We start from the raw sequence: 26,140 nt of genomic DNA on the forward strand, positions 1-26,140 counted from the left end.
TCGGAGCGTAGTGGCGTGCGATCGCTATTGCTATCGCTAAAAATGCAAATGATTTTTTCTTGTTGACAACTTGACCACGACAGTAGATGTTTTGATGATTTAAACATTTCAGAAATGTGCTGAAAAAAGAAACGCTAAGGTAAACTGTTTAGCTTAGCTTAGCGTTTAGTTTCTTTTTTTTAAGTTTGAAAACTATGAAAAAAATTGAAAAAGAAAACAATTCCTCACGAAAAAGAAAATATATAAGCTTTAAAATAAAACTCTTTTATTTTAAAATTAAAATAAAAATTATTAAAAATTATTTAAAAATAATAATTAAAATAAAACTCTTTTATTACTTTAAAATAAAACTAGAGGTGAAATTTACTTTTTGTTACATTTGTAATTACGGTTGAAATTAATTTTTTTTTCTTATTCTGATTTACTCCCAAAAAGGCTGTAAGCAACCACTTTAAGTTGGCAGTTACTAAAAAAAAAAAAAGAATATAGTTGAAGAGCAAGCAAATAGTTTACAGAAGACTCCAAAAGTTGTAGGTTGTATGAGTCAGGAAAACATGAAATTAGGAGAGAGTTCCAAAGAGTTGAAGTGCGGGGAAAAAACAAGATGAATAAAAGTTTTTTGAGCATACAAGGACAGATAAAAGAATGGACTATACTGAGTGACTAGCGTTATTGCTAGACTAGAGTCTAGCAATAATGAGTTTTAGTTGATGGAATAGAGATAACAGCTCCTTTGAGCAGCAACCATAAAAGTATTTGTAGAAAAAAGAAAAAGATTCAATTTTACCACGATGGGAGAGAGGCTGAAGCTTGGCAGATAAAACAGTTTCAACCACGTTTACCATGCGTTTTTGAACCTTGTCTGGAAGAGAAAGAACATCATTAGAAGAACCTGCCTGAATATAACTTGCTTCAATTTTATCAAAACATTTTTATTTGTAATAATTTAGTTGATAAAAATATTATAAAACACATATTGTCACTTTGAAAGTGAAAGTCAAAGATTTTATGTTTTTTAACTAATATTGTTGCTTATGGTTACATTATACTATATTGTTGTTAATTATAGTTTATTTAGGTAACCACAGTCGAGTGTACATATACGGACTGGCTTAAATAGGGATAGTTTATTTAGGTAGTCGCAGTCAAGTGTACATTAACTGACTGACTGAGGCGCAAACAATAAAAGTAAGTAAAGCAAAATTTTGCCATTTCAAAAACTTCAAGTAGATAAAATAAAATTATACAAATTTTACAAAATAAATTTGATATAATATATTCTTATATGGACAATTAATATATATTACGTTAAGATGTGAAAGAACGCTAACTTTTTAATATAAAAAACTAGACAAAGATTTATACTTACAATAGTTAAAAACAATTTATTACTTTAAAACTTATCGTTTGAAATGTTTTATTAAAGTTCTGTAAAATGCTTTTACAAATTACTTCTAATGATTGTTTAATAAATGAAAAAATTTTATTTAAATTATTGTTTATTTAAAAAGTGAAATTATATTATTGAAATTAAAAAAAAAAAATACTTTTACATTTTACATTTTTACATAATTTTTTTTCTTTTAAGTAAAAACGTAGTCTTTTTAAAGCAGTAATTTTTAATCATTTCATTAGTAAGTCAAGTTTAAAAAAAAAAAGAAGTTTTTAAACAAATTTTTGTAAAAATAGAAACCAAAAAAAAAATAAAGCAATCAAATCATTTTATTGCAAACTTATTCATAATTTAAAGTATTTAAAAAAAGTAATCTTATGAAAGATTTTTAGAAAGAAATGGAAAAATGGTTTTAAATATTTAAATTTATCATAAAAAATACATGCCTACTAAAAAAAATTTACATAATTTATTTACACAAAATGCGTTTATTTTAAACAATCATTGTAATCAATTTATTGTAATTTTAACATAATTCATTGTAATTTATTTATTTTATTTAAAGCCTTTTGTAAAATAAAAAGGTTAAAAAAGATCAACGGTTAATTGTTATTCATAATGTAATGATTTTTTTATTGAATTTAAATTTCCAGATATTCTCACATCTAAGGTGGCATTGTTTGCTGATGATACTACCATTTATTCTTGTCGTGATAAGAAACCAACACTCCCTGATTGCTTGGAGGGGGAACTTGAGGTTGAAAAAGATTTCACTTCTGCTATAGCATGGGGCTCACAGTAAACTTCAATACAGATAAAACTCAGTTTTTTTCAGCCAATTGTTATCGCAATAATTTAGATCTTCCTATATTTATGAACGGTGATGTACTTGATGAGTCATCTACTCTTTATCTTCTAGGATTCACTCTTACTTTCAATCTTTCTTGGAAACCATATATCAAATCAGTTGCAAAATTAGTACCTGCTAAGGTTGCATCTCTATCTTTATTTGCATCTCTTTATTCTCTTGCGGCCAACCTCCAACCATTATCACATCGTCGTAATGTTGCTTCTCTTTCACTTTTCTACAAATACTATAATGGGCACTGCTCTAAAGAGCTAGTGTCTCTTGTGCCATCTACTAAAATTCATTCTCGTGTTACTCGTCATTCAATTAAGTCTCATCCTTTTTCTGTGACTGTTCCTAAGTGCTCTAAAAACGCTTATTCGTCTAGTTTTTTTTCTCGAACATCAGCTCTTTGAAATTTGTTTCCTTCATCTTGATTTCCTGATTCGTATTATTTGCAATCCTTTAAGTCGTCTGTCAATCGCTACCTTGTTCTACAATCTCCATCTTTTCTCTTCGAGTAACTTCCAACTTTAATTAGTGGTTGCATGCAGCCTTGTTGGAAGCGAAGATGTTTAAAAAAAAAATAATTGTTAAAACAATAAAACAGCGGCGACCAATTTGTAAAGAAAAAAAATTATTAGAGTGGTCAGTTACAGAGTGATTGAATGCTATTCCTGTCTAAGGCTGTGTATAATGAAAAAGAAGGATTTTTTAATTAGAAGTAATTTTTTAAAGAAGTTGAGAATTAGAAAAGGTTTTTTAGGGTACAAAATTTTCTAGTTAATTATATCTTAAATATATAATATATATAAATATGCTAGTTTTATAAATGTTTTTAGTAAACACTTAAACACATTATTATTATATATTATTACACAATATTACTGATTGGTTAGCAACTATCAATTCAGTCACACGATCTGTTGTAATGCTTTTAATTAGTAATTTAAATGAAAATCAAAAATTTTAATTACTTTCTAATCAAACCATAGAAAATATAATTTAGTTTAAATGCTTAGACATTTATGATAAACACTGTAAACGCATTATAAAAATGAACCGTGTACATACGCTTTATAGAAATATACCTTAACAAAATACCTTAATAGCAGAATTACAAAATAAGTTAGCTACTCGGTGTAGTTAAGGCAACTTTAAAATACTATAGCGTCTGTATGATATTTTGTTGATTACGACATATTTCTGCTTAATGATCAGGTCTGTGAATTATAAAAAGACAAAAAAAATTAAAATAATAAATTTTGCAGTATCATAAAATATAAATGTTTGTAGCGAAAAAACCCAGACCGTAGATTCTTTTTTTTTTTTTTTTAAATCTTCTTAAACCCCAATCGCTTGTCCAAATTCAAATAAGATTTAAAATAAATACGTTTTTTAGGTAAAATAAACATCATAGTTTAAAAATATGGTCTGTTCTGATCGTTTATTGGCGCTTTTTCTTAATCATTAGGTCTTTTTTGGTCGGAATTCTAGTATTTTTTGTAAAAATTGATAGAAATATAGTATTTTGACAACTATATATAAAGCTAATATACGTCAGAACCGATTAGAACTAGGATCTATAGTAAATTAAGGCACTTTTTCAAAAGATTTTAACTAAATTCATGTTAACGCCGATGAGCGAAAGTGATCTAAAGACTCCAAAATGGTGTTCTTTAAATTCACTATTAGGGGTAGTAAAAAGGTTTAGGAAATTATATAAAAAACAGAAAAGTTTCTTCAAATATTAAAAAAACCTGAAGCGAAAAAAATTATAACATCTAAATTTTTTGTTTGTACATAATACGCTTATAAAATCATGCTAATTTAAAATAAAAGAATTCGATTAGTTTGTAAATCGCCTTAACTACACCGAGTGACTAGAGGGTCTTTTGTATTCAATAAATCTTGCATCAAATAACTCACTCAATTAGAAAACAATAAAACACTAGTCACTCTATCCTATGAGGAACAGGCTTTTAAAGACATAGACATTAGTTTGACATTAATTATAACACGTATAGCTTTATAGATATCCACAATTTTTTTTCTTTCAAATTTTGATTTTTACTCAAAATATTTTGCTGCAACCTGATGCCAACTAAAACCAGTGTAAGATTTTTTTTAAGGGTGGGATGAGACTTGATTTAGTTGTTGTGACTGTGGTGGATAAAATGTCTACTGCATATAAGGTAATCTTTTTATAGGAGTCGATGAAATACTACCCAATTAAAGTCAAAAAATTTTTTTTCTTGTTAAATCAATTTTTTGTTAAAATCATCAAGTATTCTTGGTTCAACAGTGCAATGCTATCAGCAAGAAAATAAATTTTTTCAAAAACTCAGAAAAATCTGCAAACTTTAGGCCATGAGACCTAAAGTTTGCAGATTTGTGATTTTCGAGCTTGATTTTTAAAATATTTACTTTTGTACTTATTTCCAAGAGCCTTTGTACCTATTTCCAATTAGTAATTACTATTATTACCTGCAAAGAATTTGAACTTAGTATTTGTTTATTTACTTATTAGTTACCAAAGATCATAAATCACAAATAAAAACAAAACAAACAAAATGGTGGAACCTTGACTGCAGACAGCAATGTTAAAACAAATAAAATAATGCAAAACATTTTTATTTACTTATAGTTACCAAAAATTAGATTATAGAACTAATGTAAACCAAGTTGTGGTTGGCAGAGAGCAATAATGGCTGAAACAAGATCAAAAACTTTCATTTATTAAATTGTGGAACCAGAACCACATTTTAGTGGCAGAGTTTTGCCCACAAGTTTGGAAGTTTCAAGTATATATTTTTTCTATCATAAAAAAAACAGTCAAACTCTAAAAGATGCCATAAAAACTGAAGTCCAGCAGTTGTGTGAGATCTGGACTAAAGCTAGAATTCCAACTGCTGAACATAGAAGTATTGATTGTAAAACTGAAGCTTTATTGGAAAGATAAAGAAATATTTCAAAGAATAAGAGTCGTGGTGGGTAGTACAGCAGGTAAAAGAAGAACTTTTGAACTCAGTAAATTGTCTTTTTGATATTGTTCACCACAATGCATTGAAACTAATAAAATAGAGGATCAAATATTTCTTGCAGACCAACGTTCAGAAAGAAAATATGCCATGGGAGGTGTAGATAAAATTTTGGCAAAAAAAGAAAGTAAAGAATAAAGAATGCAAAAGAAAGTTCAACATGGTATCGAAGAAGAGAGAAACCAAAATTTCAAAGAATGTCTGGAAACAGAAAAAGAATTATTGTCATCATCAGATAGTTCAAGCGAAGCAGATAATGCTATATCTAGTGATGAAGACTATATGGTTCAACAAAATAATAATTTTGTTCAGGAGCAATCTCCATCAACTATTTACTTTAGATATATTATTCCTTCAGCACTTGCATCTGCACTTGAACGTACAAATGTAAGTGACAGAAAAGCAGCATATCTTAACAGCAGCCATCCAAACGGTGACAGCCATCCAAGTGGTGACGATGATATATCAAAACTACCAATATCTCGTTGTGGCATTGAAAGAAGCCAAATGAAGCATTATGCTAACGTTAAGGCAGCCTTTAGTTCAGAGGGACTTTTGATTATTCATATTAATAGAAAACTTTTGTCAGCAATTTCAGGTGGGCCCAAAAAAGTTGATCGTCAAGCGATTCTAGTTTCAGGATTAGAAGCAGAAAATCTTTTGGTAATTACTAGAGTGGCACAAGGGACTGGTGAGCTTAAAGCAAATGCAATAATGGTTGCCATTTCTGATTGGAAATCGCAAAATCAAATAGTTGCTATTTCTTTCGACACTACAAGATCAAACACAGGTCGACTTAATGGTACTTGCACAATTTTAGAAAGAAAATTGAAAAAAATCTACTATGGTTGACATGTCGCAATCATATGCATGAAGTTCTATGTGGCGATGTCTTTAAAGCAGTTTTCAGTCCATCCTCTGGTCCAAATGTGTTGTTACTTTGTCAATTTCAGGAATATTGGCAAAACATAAACCAAGAAACATATACAGCTTGGACCGATCATCCTTTAAATGAAGAGCTTAAAGAACTGAAGAGAGAGAGTTAGTTGATTTTATTTTAGGAGTGTTGAATGGAAAGGAAGGAAATTTACCCAGAGAAGATTATCGTGAACTTTTGGAACTTACTTTGATCTTTCTTGGAGATATTCCACCCCGAAGCATATGGTTCCGATTGATCTGGTGCCTGTTATGACGAAAAAACTTATGGTAGCAAAATCGCAAGATCAGTTTGCAGACAATCAAGAACTCGATTGTCAATCAATCCGATACACTGGAACTGAAGATCTGAGTGCAAAACCTCTGAAGTATTTCATCGGACCATCTTCATGTTTCTTTTTTGATACCTTACAGTTAGACATGTCCTTTCTGAAGGAGGATGTTAAGAAGCGGTCAGATATTTCAAATTATCAGGTCACAAAGAAAACTGTTAGACACTAAAAATGAAAACTGAACAGTTTTAATGGAAAAGTATTAAAATGAAACTTGCATTTAACTTACTGTAAAGATATGAAACTTGTTGCTCTACTTTAAATGAAAGCAGAACAGTGAATGTTATCAATAGTTTACAATATTACTTTCATTTACAAATAATTCTTGCCTATATTTAGCCCTATTAGGAAAAATGACTAGGATATGTGAGAACTCAACTGAATGCCTGATTTTTCTATAAAAAAGTGACCGGCAAATCAAAACACTGACCACCAACATTAGCAAGCTTATTTTGTTCAGTCGTCCTTCTAGAAACCAACCATAAGCCTGAGTGTATACCCTTACATGTATATTTATATACTACAACAGATTTAGGCCACAATAGCACAATATATAAATATATTCTAATTCCTTAAACTAGTAAAATCCCAACTTTAATCTAGACACTTTTTTAGAGAATGACAACAATTTTCCTGAATTAAAGTATGACATTATCAGTGACATATCAAACACAGCTAAGCCTGCACATTTTGTGCAGATAAACAGCACATTATGCATGATAAACAGTTTGTTTGATAAACAACACTGTCTGATAATCAGTTTGTTTGTGTGAGCGTGTGTTTGCGTGTGTGTTTATATAATAGTATCAAAAAGCTTACTTGAAGTGATCATAGTTTACATCACCATCATTCACCATTGCCATCACATATGGATTGTTTTGCTATAAAATCAACAAATTTGGTTTTAATATTATATGTATGGTTTTTTGTAATCATTACATTTTAAATTTTTAACATCATTATAATTACCATATTAAATTATAATAAACTAATCTTAAATGGAATTAAAACATCTCATTACCATTACTATCACTAAATGTTATAAAAAATGTTACTGTAATGTAATATTGAGGAAGTTATTTATAAAGCATTACCAAAAAATTTATAATTTAACTTAAGATTTAATCAGTTTATTAATAATAAAATAAGTAATTTATAACAAATGGTAGAGGATTTGCAAGCAGGCAACTATCAAAGTCCCACTATGATAAATATCAGTTTATATTGCTTTTGAGCAGAAATTCTGGAAACATAGATCTAGTTTTATTTTTAAGTGTAACTGATATGAAAAATACATCAAATTCCAGTTTTATGATGAACTTCTATGGTGCTGAAGTAAAATTTTTGTTCATCAACAATTTGGAGGTCACCTGCAAACTTTAAGACATTTGGGAATTTCAATAATCCTATAGCTGCCTCGGATCTTTGGGTTCCTTGAATATGAGAGAAATTATATTGTACAATTTTTTTTTGTTTATATTCATATTGAAATTTGGTTATTACATTTACAGCAAAATCATAAACAACATTTAATAGTGCGAAAGATGAATTAGTATTTTTTTTTTTAATTTGATGCTTTTTTTAAAAAAAAAAAACACTATTGTATAAAATGATCTTAAAAAGTAAACTAATCCAAAATAAAATAAAATCTTAAAAATAGAATAGAAGAACTTACATCAGAAATATTACTCTCTCTTCCTAAATATGATATTGCAAGGTGTTAGACAGTCCAATGGCACCTTGTATACTGTGAAATTCTTAATTGGTTTAAAATTCCCAAAATTCAATGACCTTTTGTTTTTTAATGAAGTAATAGGACAAGATCATTAAAAATTCCCAATATTTAGTAGAAAATAACAATAAATATTCTCGATATTGCAAAAACATGGTAAAAAAAATATATTCCTGGCTAACACCCACTATCATTAATACAGAAAGATCAGAGATTTTGTTCTTTTGTTATAAATTCCTAAATTTTGCGGGTTTGAGAACAGATATTTTCCAAGCTTTTGAAATAAGTTTTATTTCTCTTAAATGTTATGGGGATTATTCATAAAAAGGAATGTAACTTAAGCAAAAAATACTTTTATGTTAAACACTCTAACAGTAATTTCTCAGTTTTTATTATTGGATTTTTAACTTTTAAGAAGATTAAATTCTAGAGTATATCAACGAAACAGATGTTTTAATACTTTTTATACCAACTCTTTTTTTTTTTTTTAGCTAATGACAGCTTTTTATTTGAACAGCGAATATTGCAAATCTCATAAAATGAGATTTTAATTTGAAGTAACTATTTAATTTTATGAGCAACATTTTTTTACTTCTTATAATAATAATAATAATAATAATAATAATAATAATAATAATAACAATAATAATAATAAAAAAACATCCAACAATTATACTTGTTATTATTAATTTTTAATAAACATATTTTTAAATTTGTAACAAGCAAAATAAAAATAGAAAATTTTTAAATAGAAAATAAGTAATACAATTTTTTTTTTTGATAAAAGGAAACTCTAAGAAACCCTATTAATAAAATATTAAAGTACCTCTCCATCATTATCAAAGGAATCAAAAAATAGTCCTAATCCTTTCCATTTATCTGAACTTCCAAAAACTGGACCAGGTAAACCTGCAGTTTCAGTAAACCAAACAGCCTAAACCCAACAAAATGTTAATAAAACAATAAAAACATAGCAGAACTTAATATTTGTAGAAATTATCTATTCACAATGAAATTTTATCTGTTCATATTTGATTTTATCTTTATTATCCAAAATTATTATAAATTTTTTCATAATTAATATAAATAATAGGTCAATTGCATTTTCTTTTTTATTCAATATTGTAAAACCTTATTCCAATATTTTTGCTTAATACAGCTAATCTAATTAGAGTAAAATATATTCTCAACAAATATATTTTCCAATCAATAATCATTTAACTTATTTTCTACTCAATGATCAATCAACATATTTTTGATTCAAGAATCAATCAACATATATTCCACTTAATAACCACTCAGCTATTTTCCAGATTTGCTTCGAAATTATCGCAGTGGAGCATTTGAGGATTTTACATATATTATTAAAAAAAAAAAATTTTCTGGTCTCATTTTTTAACATTTTTATGTCAACAAAATATGTTAAATATTTTCAAACAACTTCTACGGTTTGTGTATATATGTATAGGAATATTTACTATAGGAATATATATATATATATATATACATATATATATACAAAGAATAATAATAATAAATTTTAGAAAATAGACAAACAAAATAAAAAATAATAATAGTGATAAAAACTTTTAAACAAATATAAAAAATGTATTTAAAGTTTTAGAGGTAATTTTTATTTTAAAAAAATTGTGAAAAAGTTAAGAACCACAGAATAAAAAACGATAATTTTTACCACCTAATACCGCGTAATTCTACCATGAATTTTTAAGCACTCATTTATACGATTTGGCATTGAGTCTATTAAATTCTCTAAAATATGTTTGGGAACATTTCCAAGTATTGCTGGTAAAATATTGCGCAACTCCTAAAGGCTCCTTGGTGCTTTCTTGGCAATCTCTTTATCAAGCCAACTCCAAAGATTTTCAATGCAATTTAGATCTGGGCTATTTGGTGGCCAAGTTAAACGCTCAATATTTTTACTTTCGAACCATTCAGAGACAATTTTAGCCCTGTGACATGGTGCATTGTCTTGCTGAAAAATGAACGGAACGCTTTGCTCAAGTGCATCAATTGACGGTAACAAATTGTTATTTAAAATATCGACATAATAAGTAAAGTTGAGTCAACCATCAAATAATTTAAACATACCGAGACCATAATATGTCATGCAGCACCATATTCCAACCGACCCGCTACCTTGTTTTGTTCTTTGAACGATACAATCGTGATTATATTTTTCTGAAGGCTGCCTGTGAATCATAATTCGGTTTTTTCGGTTATTAACCTCAATATTCATCTCATCACTGAACATTACTGTCCTCCATTTTTGTTTAGACCATTCTTTGACGCTTTGGCAAAATTCTTTTCGCTTTTTTATATGTCGTTTGGTAAGTCGTGGTTTTAGAACAGCTTTTTTCCATAACATATTGTTAGCTAATAGTTTCCTACGCACAAGTGATGCCGAGGCTTGAAGTCCATTTGAAAGCTTCCATTCCCTTCTTAATTCATGCGACGGCATGATTCGATTTTTCTTTGCCAACCTGATTAAAAGGCGATCATCATTGGGTGTCGTCAAACGCGGTCTTCCAGAACGATGGCGATCAACGTAAGATTTCGTCTCTTTGAATCTTTTGATGATTGTTAGCACCAAACTATGTGATCGCTTTACTATTCTTCCAATTTCACGAGCGGATTTACCTTCCTGGTGAAAATGCACCACTTTTACACGATCTTCATAGGTAATAGCTTTTCTGCTCATTTTTTCAAAAGGAAAGAATTTTTTTTTGTTTGAAATTAAATACTTTTTTTAAAAGTATTTAAAAAAATTAATTTTTTTCAAATGTTTTTATTGGTTCTTTGGTAATAACTCAGGTCATTAAAAAAATATTTTAAAAAAAAGGGAAAAATAAATTTAAAAAGATGTTTCCGCCGCATTTAACACAAAAAATTCTTTGTGGTTCTTAACTTTTTCACAAAAAAAATATATAAAAAAATTAACACATAATATTTAATCCTTATTTTTTATAGGTTCTATTAACTAACAACATTAAAATTTTGTAGTAATTAATTGTTGTAAAAAACATTTGTGAAATATTTTTTATTAGATAAAAAAACAAATAGCTGAATAAATTTTTTTCTATTTTCTGTTTTTTAAACAATTTTTATTTTTAATTTCTTTTAATAGTAATAGTAGTTAAAACTGTAGCTGCATTAACAGCTAGTGAGTTAAAAGCTTTTGATAATATACAATAATTCAATTCAAAAAATTTAAACAAAAATAGTTTTCAAGTTAATTTTTGATGCTAAATATGTCTAGTTTGTTTTTGAAGTTATTTATGTTTGTTGAATTGACGACTTCCAATGGCAATGCGTATAAATTCAATAAATATGCAGTTGTGTTTATAAGGAATTTGTGTCTGTATAATTTTGGTTTGCTCTCTACTGTATTTCTTATTGTAACCTCTGTGTGATTTTGAGAAAGTTTGTTTAAAAGATCTACTTCTACGATTTTATTGAAAATTTTAAATATCTTATCTTTGTTTTCTTTCTTATGTTGTTAAATTCAATGTCTGTAAATGGTATTGGTACTGTAGACTTCATATGTTCTTTGCCATCCTTGTTATTCTGGGCTGTACTTTTTTTAATATTTCAATGTCACCAAACTGGTGCTGCAAATTCAGAGGTCCAACAAACGTTGTGTATAATTGTGTGATCTAAATGGACAAAGGCAATTTTTATCATCCCCATTATTGCATTTGCTTTTGATAAATATGTTACTATGTGTTTCTTTTATTTCAGTGGTGTATAAAAATTTACACCAAGATCAGGTTTATTTATCGAATTGTGAATTTCTGATCCATTAACTGTGCAATTGAATTTTATGTTGTTTTTAATGAAATGCATAACAACACATTTACTCTAATTCAGTTTGATTAACCATTTTTCTGACCACTTCTATATTATTTAAGTCTCTTTGAATTAATTTAGTGTCTTCAATCGAATTTACTGCTGATAAGATTTTGGTGTCATCTGCATAAATTTTTACAGTGGTTTTGATTTTCTCTGGTATTTTATTGATGTATGCTCCAAAAAGGAATGACCTTAGAATGGATCCCTGTGAAACACTCTTTGTATTCAATTTTTTCAAAGACACATCAATCCAGCTGAAAAATTTTCCTTTTATTCCATATGCGTTCAATTTTAACATAAGTTGCTTGTGAGGCTCGGTATCAAATGTCTATGCAAAATCCACCATTATAACATCCACAGGTATATTTTTTGATAAATTGTGTGCATTAAAATCAAGAGTCTCTAAAAGATTTATGGTACATGATTTCTATTTCACAAAACCATGGTGGCATTTTGTGATCAGATTACAGTTGTCAAAATTTTTTTGCATTTCATTTCTTATAACTCCTTCAAATATTTTGCATGCTACTGACATAATTGACATAGGTCTGTAGTTTGATGCATTTAACTAACATCCTTTTTTAAAAATTGGTGTCACATTTGCTGCACACCACTGTAGAGGCAGGTTACTTGTGTTGTAAGAAGATTTGTAGATTAACATTAGTGGCAATGCTACTGACTTTGTACATTGCTTTAATAAAATTAAATGTAAATTGTCTGCACCACACGCTTTGTATGTATTTAGTGTTTTAAGTCAATTCAGAATATTTATGTAATCAATAAAAATTTAAATGAAGTGTGTCATTTAAATGAAGTGTGTGACTTATTAGTTTATCTGCTATTACTGACATTGTGTTGCTTTAGTTTACAAAAGTGCTGTAAAACTGGTTGTTTAGAATATCTGCGACCTCATTTTGGTTATTTGTTACTGTACCATTATTGTTCAAAACGGTTTTAATTGATTGCTTTGTATTCCTCTGACTGTTTACATATTTATAAAGAAGTTTCGAATTTGATTTTGATTTTATTACCAGGTTTCTTTCATAGTCTTTTCTGGCTAATATGGTTTCTTTTGATATTAATTTAGTTATTGTTTTGTATGCATTTTTCATTTGGCTGCTAAATTTATTTATCTTTTTTCATTCTTACTAATGCTTTAAGGTTATCGCTAAACTTTTGTGTTTTGCATTAACATCAATTTTTGGTATATAAATTATTCAGTTTATGCCTAATATAAAAGTATTGCACATTTGTTTTGTTGTTGATTTGTGAAAACAGAAGTTACAGTCGATTGATTTAACTTTTTCCTTAATTTTTATGTGGTCTCCTCTGGTGTAGTCAAATTTATATTTTGGTGCTCTGCTGCTCTGTTTAATGTTTAGTTCAAGTTTAAATGTCAATATTAAGTGCCCCCTTGTTTGTACAACCCAGGAACTCATGTGATTGTAGCTCATATATATATATATATATATATATATATTATATATATACATATATATATATATATATATATATATATATATATATATATATTTTAATTATTTACCTCCCTAAGGCTAAGAACAAAGACAGTCAAGGAGGCTACTTTAGTCGTTACAACCCTCTCTCAACTCTATAATTCCGAAACACGAACTTCGACGAACAAGGCCTCTGCGCAGAGAAACTATTACTATTGTTGGTAAATATCAAGTCCAGTGTGTTTTTTAACTGTGTTTCTGGCAGTTGAAAAATTGGAGCATTAACATGCTGAAATAAAAACTTGTTGTTTATTATATCAGCAAATATGTAGTATAAGTAAATATTTGCCCATCAGATCTATTTTTCTTGTATACGGTGTAACCTTACTGTACAATAGATGAGTTTTGAAACCATGTTTCAGTGATTCCAGCTATATTGACTTTTTTTGATTCACACAAGATTATAAATTCTTCCATTTTGCTGCCAAGTGATGTTGCATCCGTATATAAACATTGCAGATATTTGTTAGTACTGCTCAGTTCTTTTTTCATTCTCAACATTACATTTGAACTTGACAAGTCCGGTTCCACGGATTGCATATCGAAAGGGATCATCTGGTCTTCTTGCTGCTTTTTTTTGTCTCTTAATTTTCTAAGCTCCATATTTTCATATTGCTCTGCTTGTGTCATATTTGGTGAAAGGTAAAAACCTTTGTACTGTGTCTACACTGGCATACTATTTGATGTTTGCTGATACCAAATTTATATAGAGTATCTTCCACCATTTTTTTGACCCCATGCATAATAATTTTGAATATTTATTCCTAATAGTTTTTTTGGCTGCATCTATTTTCACATAAATTTCTGTAAGAATATTTCCTTTATTTCAGCTTTCCTTTTTTCAGCAAATTCATCAAACAAATTGCCTACAGAATTGTATCTAGTAATGAATCCAATAGTTTTACCTAATTGGCATGTAACTTACTGAAATCCTTCATCCCCAAATGTTTTCAAATTAAACTACGTTATTCACTACCATTTTAATAATTTCCATTTTAAAAGTTTTAGCACTATCTTGATTTATTGTTCTATTAATAGTGATACCAAAAAGAATCTAAGGTAGGCTATTAGGTTTTTTCAGTTATGAATTATTGTGAATGTGATACGATTCTGAAGGTTTTCTTTTGGCCATAAGGCTCATTTTGGATTCAACAATTTTATATTCTGATAAATGTGAAAATCTCTCCAAATGCTGTTTCATATCTTAAACATTTGATTTTCTTATTAAATAACTAACTTATGGAATCATCTTCACTACCAAAACAAAACGTTTTAAAGTGAAATTGGTGCATTATTTTGGTGCATATTTTTTTAAATTCAATTTATTATTCATTATTTATTTATAGTCTATTTTTGAATAACTAATTAAAATCAACACATAACTTTATGGCAACTCACACAAACATTAAAAACCACTAATAAACATACAATTAAAAAAGTATTTTAAAATAAAAGTAAAAAAATAGTATAAACAAAAATGATATCAACAATCTCAAAAAAATGTTTTTAAATCTTTTCTTAATTTTATTTGGAAAACAAGTGTTTAAATCTATTTTTAAAATGTTTCAACCAATAAAAAACATTAAAACAAATCATGTGACTAAACACATGAATAAAAGTTTATTTTTGTTAACCAATCATTGACATAGTTCAAAAGTATTATCTTAAAGTAACTTATCATACTCGACAATATGAACCACATGACATATTACTCAAAATAATTGAAAAACAATATTATAACAGTGTTTCACAGTAAGACGCACACAATTATATGACCACACAAAAAATACTTTGTTTTGATGATTTGACCAGGGCTTTTAACAAGTTTTCAAAATTTAAAAATGCGCTAAAAAAATTTACTCACATATCTAAAAAAAAAAGTTAAAAAAAAAGAAAAAAGAATTAAAAAAACAAACAACTAAGGCAAAACTCAACAAACTAAAATGCTTAGTTTGTTTAAATCATGTTTTTAATTACGTTTGGAACAATTGTTTATCTTCATTAATGTTTATATAATATTATCGGAAACCCTTAGAATAAAAAGAACAACTTACTTTTAATGATTATTTGAAAAATAATCACCCTTAATTTAAATTAGTCTTTTTTTACTAATTTAAAAATATCAGTTTCCATGTAAATGTAAACTAGTAAATAATTACGCATTAAAAATTCTTTGTTTTACATTTGTATTTTTTTTTTTTAGTTGAATTTATTTCAAAATATTCACATGAGAAAAAAAAAAAAAAAAAAAAAAAAAAACAGTTTATTAACACTTAATATAAAAATTCATTAGAAGTGTTTTGTTACTTTTTTAAAAAGCGTTTCAATAATATAAAAGCATTAAAGATCAAACCTAATTAATTGTAACTTGCAAAAAGATTTGTCTTTTATTTTCAACATTTTTTTTATCTTTTGAAATGTAATAACTTCAATGATTCTTATATAACAATTCATTAAGGAGACTTTCATTGTCTTAGAAAGTCATCGTTTATAAAAATAAAATAATTTTTTATTTTTTAATAACGTTTATTATAAAAAATGCATACGTAAATAATTTATATAATATAAATTTAAAAAATCATATACAACTGTCAATAATACTTTAAAAAAATCATTATCAGTAAATTGTTACTTTATTTAAGAGCATTTCGCTAATATAAAAAAAGTTTGTTAAGAAGTTTCAATGCAATTTATTTCATCTAAGGTATAATTCAGAATATTTTTAATCAGCGCATTTTTAAAATATTTATTGAAATAGTCAAATCGTCAAAAGTAAAATGTGATTTGCCTGTTCATATAATGACATGCGACCACATGTCTTCCTGTGAAACACTGTTATAAGCTTAAGTATAATTTTTAAAATATGAAAGTCCTTTAGGCTTCAAGTTGCAAATCTATCATTTAACAGTTTACATTTAGAACATGCTTTATTTAGATAATTTATATATTTTAATAAGAGTAATTGTTCAAATTTATTTTCTTATTATAATAAAATCTCATTATTTAAAATAATAACTTTAAGGAACTTTAATATTTCAAAATATCAAAGGGTGGTGCTGGCTCTGGAGCCAACTCCATGTAAAATCACCAGCTCTGAAGCCACTCCAAAGCTCTGTGTGTATGTATATATATATATATATATATATATATATATATATATATATATATATATATATATATATATATATATATCAGCCGTCGGAATTAGAGTCAGCTGCCATCCTAAAAGTGTTTATTAATGAAGTTCAATTAAGGTTTAATAAAGTTTTTAATTGAGGTTGGCAAATTATTGCCGACCTCATTTTTTCTTAATTCCTAGAATGGTGTGTTTATATATATATATATATATATATATATATATATATATATATATATATATATATATATATATATATATATATATATATATATATATATATATATATATATATATATATATAGGGGTAATTCCATAAAAAGATGAGCCAATTTTTTGATAATTTCCTGGGAAATTATTAAAAAGTTGGCTCTCAGAGTTTCTTGAAATTTAAACCCCTCATAGGTTTTATGCAAAAAAAGATTTTTCTAAAATTTTAACTCATTATCTTGAAGCATTCTAAAATTATAGCAATTTGAAAAAATAATGTCTTAGCCTATTTCAAGCAATTTATTGTCTTTTTCAAAAAAGTCTCATTTTCAAATTACCTTAAATACTTAAAACCAATTACCTCAAATACTTAAAAATCAATCTGATGGCAGTAACCTACCTTGACTTTTGAAAAAATAAAAATTTATTTTACAAAAATAATTATTTTTGGTCATCTTGAACTTCAAAGTTATAAAAAAAATACTTCAAAGAAAAATTTTTAATATTAATAAAGCAAATGAAAGCGGAATACACAAGCAAATGTTAAAATTATATTATTTTGTGAGAATAGTGTGTGAATATAGGTGGTAGTCATCATTCCTAATAAGTTTTGTAACATTGGACTCAAAACTATAGAAGTTAGAACCCCCTAAAAAAGCCTCTAACCTTAAAATGGTAAAAAAAAGTCCATTTTAAAACTGAAATTTACCTGGGTGCCAGTAAATTTAACATTTAAAACTTTTAGAAATGTATCTTTAATATAAGAAGAAATACAGAAATAATAATTTTGGGATGTCTTGTTGCTGGTGAGATATCTTAACTTAAACTTTTTATCATAATAGGATTCCAGAATTTAGAATCAGCCAATTTAAATTTGTTATATAGTCAATTCGTTAAACATTTTAAAACCTAATGATATTTCTTCAAATTCTTGCTCAGAAATTTGATAGCTTCTTGCTCATTGACATTGTGCAACTTGAGTATTTACTTTTGCTAAAACATTTACTACAGAAACCCAACATTTGTCTTCTTGCCTGGGCTATTTACTCCATTTTGTTGCATAAATTTTATATAAATATCTGAATTATCTGCAATTTCTTGTACAATTCCAATGTACCATTCATTATCATAGATAAATGCAAGATATATTCCAGCATGCAAATCATCTATCCGAAGTCCAGCCTTCTTCATTATTAGTTGCATTAACTGTTGTATATCAGATATACGTTTCATTTCTAGCTTCCCATCATTACATGGTATAAAACAGTGATATGAACGCATTCCTGAAAATCTTTTAGAATCTTATTTTTAGAATTTTAAAATCTTTTAGAATTTTAGAATTAGAGTAGTGGTCATCAAGCTTAGCATTTTCTATATGATCTGTTATATTAGTTTCAGAACTACTAATGAATTTAATAACTGTTATATTTTCAGTAAACAATTTAATTATTTCAGTGACAGATAATATTAAGTTATTTTGCAGGCTAGTCCTTGATACAAGTCATTTTACGGTCCCACCAATGCCATCACATAGACTTTTACCATGACTTGTTGCAAAAAAATGCCACTCTGCACGTACTCCATGGTCTTGAAAATGATGACATAGATTGCTAAGAGTTTTATAGTTTTTGTGTTGGCTAGCTGCTCCATCACTAAAGTAATAGAATATGGTCAAATTTGGAAAGACAATTTTTACATCTTCTAAAACTCTAGCTAAAAATGCATAATAACAGCATTAGCATCATGTTGCATATAGTCAGATAATATCCAATAGTTTATTGGTTTAAGTATATTTTCAAAATCTTTGTAATATATAACGAATGGATGTGGTGTTGCTTGGCTATTATTCCAAATCCTTGGACTGCGTCTTGTGCTATAAAACTATAATTTTCTGTAAAATCAAGCAAAATAATAATTTGGTTTTGTTGAAGATTTTCTTTCAGAATTCGAAGAAATAAGGACTGTGCCTTTGAAATAAAATGGTGTGATTGCAAGTTTTCAATTGTAGAAACAATTTCTTTAAGAAACTTCTCTAACGGAAGTTTTGAAGTTACCAAACTAATAGCATTCTTCATTTTTAACCACTTTTTGTACAGCAATATATCCTCATATTCAAAACCATGTTGATTGAAGAAATTACTTATATACTGTTTTAAGTTTTCTACATTAGGGCAGTTATCATAACTATGAAATAATACAGCTGCGATTCTTAATGTCACATGCTGTTTTTGATAAAAATTCTTTATATTTAATGTAACCGGGCACTGCATAAGTAATCAACTTTGAATTTTGGTGTACTTGACAGACACAAACTGAATGCACACTAGATGCACTATCTACTGTTACACCGAATTTTGGACAAAGCTGACAAAACTTTTAAAATCCTATTTTCTCTCCTATTTTTAAAAATTTTTAATGTAGCTCTTTTAGATTTACAAGTAATAATCGCTTTTGGATATGTTGTTTTTGACCATCGATTTTAACTCAAACAAATTCTTTCTTACCAGGACAAATCTGAGAACATTCGTCACACTGATAAACTCTTGATATTTGTTTTAAGTGCTTGTAATATCTTATTTCTAGTAATTTTTTTACACACTCCTAAGATAACTTTAGACGCCTTTAGTTTATGCGCTTTTTAAACCATTGACTTTAGTACAGAAAAGTTAAAGTTATATCATTTAAAGTTATATCCAGGCTTGGCCAGGAAGGTGTGCGATTTAACGTCATCATATGGCCATGCAAATTATATTTGATTTTATTTGACTTGACCACAGTTGTTAATATGTTTTGAAAATTTGTATAAATTTTAAAAATCTTAAGTTAACAATAAAGAAACTTAAACAAAAACTTCGTAAAAGAAGCAAATAAATCTTCGTAAAAAAAAATAGCAAAAAATAAAATAAAAATAACGTAAATACTAAAACTAAAATAGCAAAAATAAAGTTAAAACTTAACTAAAATAAATAATAAACTATAACGATAAGATTATGTAAATTATGTTTGGAACAAATAACTTTAAATCGTTATGTCTTTACTTATGTTTTTATAATATAATATTATGCAAAACCCTTTTTAAATAAATTAACAACTTACAACTGATGATTGTTTAATAAACATGCACATTGAAAAATTTAAAAAAAGATTCATAACAATTCTTTGCACATAAATAAAAATAATTAAATTGTTTATTTAAAAAATTGATATAATTTATCTTTAATTTAAAAATAAATATAATAAAAAATAAATACTTATATAAATATAAAAAAATATATATTATTCATTAATGTTTTTATTAAAATCATTAGCAATGATTTGTTACTTTATTTAAATAATATAAAAACGTCAAAGTAATTTAATTCAAACGGCTTCCAAAAATTTTTTCTTCTTCTCAACAAAAACTTAAGTGATTCTAATATAAAATTTATTAAAAAGACCTTCACTGTTTTAAGTCATTGCTTATAAAATTTAATTTTTTTTTAATTTTTACTTTATTTATTTTTACTTATAAAAAAATCTTATATAATTAAATAATATAAATAATAATTGATACTTTCAATGATACTTTAATTAAAATCATTAGCTACTTTATTTAAAAGCGTTTTGCTAATATAAAAACGTTAGTAAAGATAAACATATTGAAGTTATTTATTTTCAACGTAATTAAAAACCAATTTTTCAGTGCATTTGTTAAAAGCCATGATTAAATCATCAAAACAAAATATTATTTGCATGGTCATATAAAGACTTGAAATCACACACCTTCCGGGCCAAACCTGGTTATATCACATCTACATGCTAGCATTTCTATTTCTTATTCCACAAAGCTTTGAATAACTCTTTCGCCTCTTAGTTTAATAACAAGTATCTAAAATCTCTTAGTTTTAAGTTACTTGCTATTATATCTAAATAACATATGTAAATAAATATTATATCTAAAAAAAATATGTTATTTCATTTATCAAAATTAATAAAATGTATTTGCATCTTATGTATGAAAATAACTGAAAATAAAGATGGCATAAATCATAAAATAAAGTAATACTTGCCCATTTTTTTTTGTAACCCTACCTAAAAATAATTAACTTTTAAGCTAATTTTAAATCACTTGTTTAAAAAAAAAAAAAAATTTTACATTAAAATGTTCTTCAGTTTTAAAGATATTGACTATATAACAAATTCAAAATAGCCGATTCTAAATTCCAGAATCCTGTTATGATAGAAAGTTTAAGTTCAGATATCTCACCAGCTACAAGACATTTCAAAATTATTCTGACAAAATAACATAATTTTCACATTTGCTTGTGTATTCCGCTTTCATTTGCTTTATTAATATTGAAACTTTTTCTTTAAGGTGTTTTTTTTTATAACTTTGAAGTTCAAGATGGCCAAAAATAATTATTTTTGTAAATAAATTTTTATTTTTTCGAAAGTTAAGGTAGATTACTGCCATCAGATTGATTTTTAAGTATTTAAGAAAATTAGTTTATTATTTATCTGGATTTGAAAGTAAGACTTTTATTAAAAAGACAAATTGCTGAAAATAGGCTAATAGATTAATTTTTCATATTGCCATAGTTTTAGAATACTTCAAGATAATGAGCTGAAATTTTAAAGTAATCTTTTTTTCATAAAACCTATTAGGGGGGTAAATTTAAAGAAAATCTGAGATGGTCACCTGGGAAGGTTTGGCTCATCTTTATATAAAATGACCTTATGTGTATATATATATATATATACTAGGGTGTCCCAAAAAACAACATTTTAGAAAAATGTATGCAGAGACCCCCTTAATATGTTCTATCTTATACAAAAACACTAGATTTAAAATTTTTTTGAATAAAAAATATTTTAAACGGTCCCTCAAGACCCTCGAATAATTAATGGGTCCCTAATAATTTCAAATAAAAACATTGTTTATATTATTAAAAACATTTAGAATGTTTTAAAAACATTCGGAATGTTTTTAAAAACATTCTGGTCAATTAAATTTGCGTTTTTGCGATTTAAAAAAAAAAAATTAATTTGTAATTAAATTAATGGTTTTAACTTTCTGACAATATGGAAATGTTGGACGAAAGTCAAAAGTAAATAAAAGTGACGTATTTGTTGGCAAAAGAATCATTTTTTACCTTCCGTACTCCTAAATGCAACCATTTATATATATATAAATATATATATATATATATATATATATATATATATATATATATATATATATATATATATATATATATATATATATATATATATATATATATATATACACACACACACATATATATATATATATATATATATATAATATATATATATATTAAATTTTTAAGGTTAGTTAATATTTAACCTTGAAATCCAACTTTTTTTGGTAAAACAGAATTACAAAATAATTTTGTTTACATTTGCAACTTACAAACAATTAACTAACAGGGTGTGTTACTTACTTGTTTACAATTTATTTACAATTTAATCAGTGGGGTGCAGGCCCTACATACTAAACAGGATTTCGGCAAGAGGCTCAATGCAAAAAAAAAAAAAAAAATTATAGTAATCTTGTGACTATCATAAAAATTTGGATTGCAGAGTTTCTTAGCAGCTTATATTTACACTGAAAATAGCAATGCATTAAAATGATAATATTTTAGGAACTTTACATTATTCTGAAATGAAATAAAAATATATATTCTCACTGTAGCCTAATAACAATAAAAACAAGCTATTTATTTTCTATTAATAATTATTTATTGCAATAATAAAATAATAATAATAAATTATAATTATAAAAATACAATAAGATAACTATTTTAATACAAATTATAATTATAATAGTAATAATACTAAAATAATAATAATAAATTTAAAAAAATTAGATAATAAAATTTAATAAAAATTAGATAATAATTAAAAAAATTATAAGTTAAATATTATTTATAATAATAAGTTAATGATTTCTAAGGATGTCATCACTTACACAGAAGCCTGGTCAAAAAGTGACACCACTTTAAATATAATATAAAGCACATAGATACAGAATTCAGAAGTTTGGAAGGCATTGTGACATGAGCCTTGTTATCTAATAATCCCTAGTTGTAACCACAACAAAAATAGCATGGCCTTCCCTGTAAATGAATTTAAAAAAGTAGAACTTTAAACACCTTTATCAAATTTTCAGTTTTTTGTTCAAGATTAAATAATTTCAAAAAAATTTAAAAAAATCTTTTCCATCATTAAAAGAACCAGCCTAATTATGATAACAGTAATGCATACAGAGGCAAATGAGAGATTTGTAGAGGTAGAGAATAAAATCAGGAGCAAAAAATGGCAAGCATGATAAAATAAAATAAACTTAATAGGTGCTTACTTAAAATAGGTGCTTATTAACACTGAAACACTGATAAAACAGCTAAATTAGTCTCATAAATTAGTCAAACTAGTCTCACAAAGAAGAAGTAAATCTAGTGAATTTTGCAAGAGGAAAGATTCAACTGATAGAAAATCACTTTAAAGGCCACAAATATTTGTAAAAGATCGAAAGTTAGGTGGTGGTGATCATTTTTTATGTTTAACATTTTTGGGTACTTTGGTTATATTTACCCTTACGAGAAACTGACTCAATTATTAATAGAGCAGGGCGTCCCAAGCTAAGAGCTATGTTACACCATTATATATAGAGCTATTACTTCTACCTCTATCTTTTTCTCCTGAAGTTCCTACCTCTCTACACGCTGATACCCGAATCTGCATCCTCATTGCTCAACTAACCAACCACCTGAATTATACAATATTCTCTGAAAAACTTTATCCCATACACCCATTATTCCAAAACTCTCTCTAAAATCATGGCTTCTTTTTTGCCTAGTCTTGTTAGAGTTAACACCACACATTCATCTGATCATTATCTTCTTTCTTGGCAAATACTAAGCCATACAAATATTAATTTATATAAATATGTATAAATTTTGTATGCCAGAATATAAATAAACAGCAAACATGTTCTCTCTCTCTCTCTCTTTATATATATATATATATATATATATATATATATATTAGCGATGTACCGATTAATCGGCATCGGCCACTTTTTGCACAATCGGAATCAGTATTGGCCTTTTTTTATTAATTTAACGATTTGCATTACTGATGGCATTTTAATATTTTTGTCTTGCATTATGATAATAATTAAATAATAAATAACCTAATTGTTTATTTGGACTAAGTTTACAGGGAAATTTATTGATTCTTAAAATGATGTGTATAAGCTTTAGTTTAACAGCTGAATGTATTTATACTTTTGTTACTATAATGTCGTTTTTAGAATAATTTTTTTTGTAATGTTTTATTGTTATACTTAAAAGTAACCTATTTAAGCATTGCTATCTATATGTATTCAAGTACTGCCTTTCTATATTTCTATATGATTGTTATTTAGATATCTAAATTACTAATAAGTTAATAAAGTTGCAGAATCAAATATATATTCAGAATGGCAGCAGTATTTGTTTGGAAAAGGTATTTCAATAAAATCACGCAGTTGGATGTGGAAATATTTTATTATTTCTCCTGAAGATGCTTCGATTGCAATAGGTAGCATATGCAAACTGAAGATTACAAAAGGTATCAAAGAAAAAAAATCCAAGTCTTTTAACACAACATTTTTGTCTCATATTAATACAATAAAAGTTGTCCCATATTAATACAAAACATAAAGAAATAGCAAGCAAAGAGTAGAGACTTAATAAAGAAGAAAACAAAAGGAGAGCAGAAAGTGAACAAAATGTGTTCAAAAAAATCAAGTCAACTGATGCATGTTGCTCAAGACAGTCTCAACAAACTTTGTTTGAAACACTCGAGAGAAAAAAGCCCAGGGACATAAATGATTATAGGTCTAAATTAATTAAAAAATATATTGCAGAAATAATTGCAGTTGATATTCAACCTTTTTCTATAGTAGAAGACATTGGATTTCAAAGATTGCTAAACCATTTATGTCCTAACTATTGCATTCCAAGTAGAAAATACATTAAAACTCTTTTTTTCAAAATATATACAAAAAAGTCAGACAAAATGTCCAAAAAAAATGATGTTTTATATATTTCATTTACAACTGATGGATGGGCATCTACCAACAGAAAATGCTTATTTCTTAGCTTGACAGCTCATTGGTTAACTAATGAATTTCATCAAAAATCGGCAATTCTTCAAGTTTGTCAACTCAATGTATTGCATACTGCCAAAAATATAAGTGAAGCAATTCCAAGTTCTATGAATGACTTTCTTATTCCAACTTTAAAGGTACATTTAGTTGCTAGAGATAATGCAGCTAATATGGTAGCTGGCATAAGAAAGGCTGGTTAGAAAAGTTTGCCGTGTTTTTTACACACTTAGCAACTTGTGTTGAATGACGCTGTATTTGCCCGGATATACATTAAAAATATATCAACAACTTGTAAAATCACAGTAACCCATTTTAATCATTCGTCATCTTCTTTTGAAGCATATCAAAAATATCAAACCATTATCAAGTGCCAGAAAATAGGTTGAAACAAGACATAACAACAAGATGAAATAATCAATATTTTATGTTTGAACAGTAGCGTGCTTTGGTCCCATTTTGTTGTGATAATGACAACACTAAAGTCACTGGAAAACAATGAATGGATTATTTTAGAAAAATTACTGCGACTTTTAAAAATGTTTAATAATATAACAAATTTGTCAAGTGAGTGTGAAGCAATTGCATCTGCTATAATTCAAACTATACAAGTTATAAAAACCATGCTGGTTCAAGCTGAAAAGTCTCCTTTGTTTTTAGGATCAGACACAACTTCAAAAGAATGTAAAAAATCAGTGAATGAAAGATTTGAAAAATATCTCAATGACAAAAATCTCATTTTAATCACATTTTTAGATCCGAGGTATAAAAACAATTTTGAAAATATTATTAAATGGCTTGTAGATTGTTTAGAAAGCCTTCAACAAAAAGATCATATGGAACTTAAACCTGAGGACAGTTTTTCATCAAGTACAATAAATCAAGATTTTGATTTTTCAAAATGCTTTGAAAATTTTATCAAAAATAAAAACACTTTAATCGAAAACGCATCAATATCTGAAGTTCTGCAAGAA

General features: G+C 26.8%; 1 protein-coding gene across 1 annotated transcript in view; it reads right to left on the reverse strand.

Annotated features, from left to right (window-relative positions):
* The window catches only part of LOC100211467 (protein ERGIC-53), a 51,124-nt gene that overhangs the window by 9,646 nt on the left and 15,338 nt on the right, over nt 1-26,140 (reverse strand). The window contains exons 3-4 of the mRNA XM_065806138.1: nt 9,108-9,215; nt 7,369-7,430 (exon numbers count right to left, since the gene is read on the reverse strand). Coding sequence (XP_065662210.1) covers nt 7,369-7,430; nt 9,108-9,215 — 170 coding nt within the window. The remainder of the gene's footprint in view (nt 1-7,368; nt 7,431-9,107; nt 9,216-26,140) is intronic.

The sequence above is a fragment of the Hydra vulgaris genome, chromosome 09 (genome assembly GCF_038396675.1).
Source record: "Hydra vulgaris chromosome 09, alternate assembly HydraT2T_AEP".
Lineage (NCBI taxonomy): Eukaryota > Metazoa > Cnidaria > Hydrozoa > Anthoathecata > Hydridae > Hydra > Hydra vulgaris.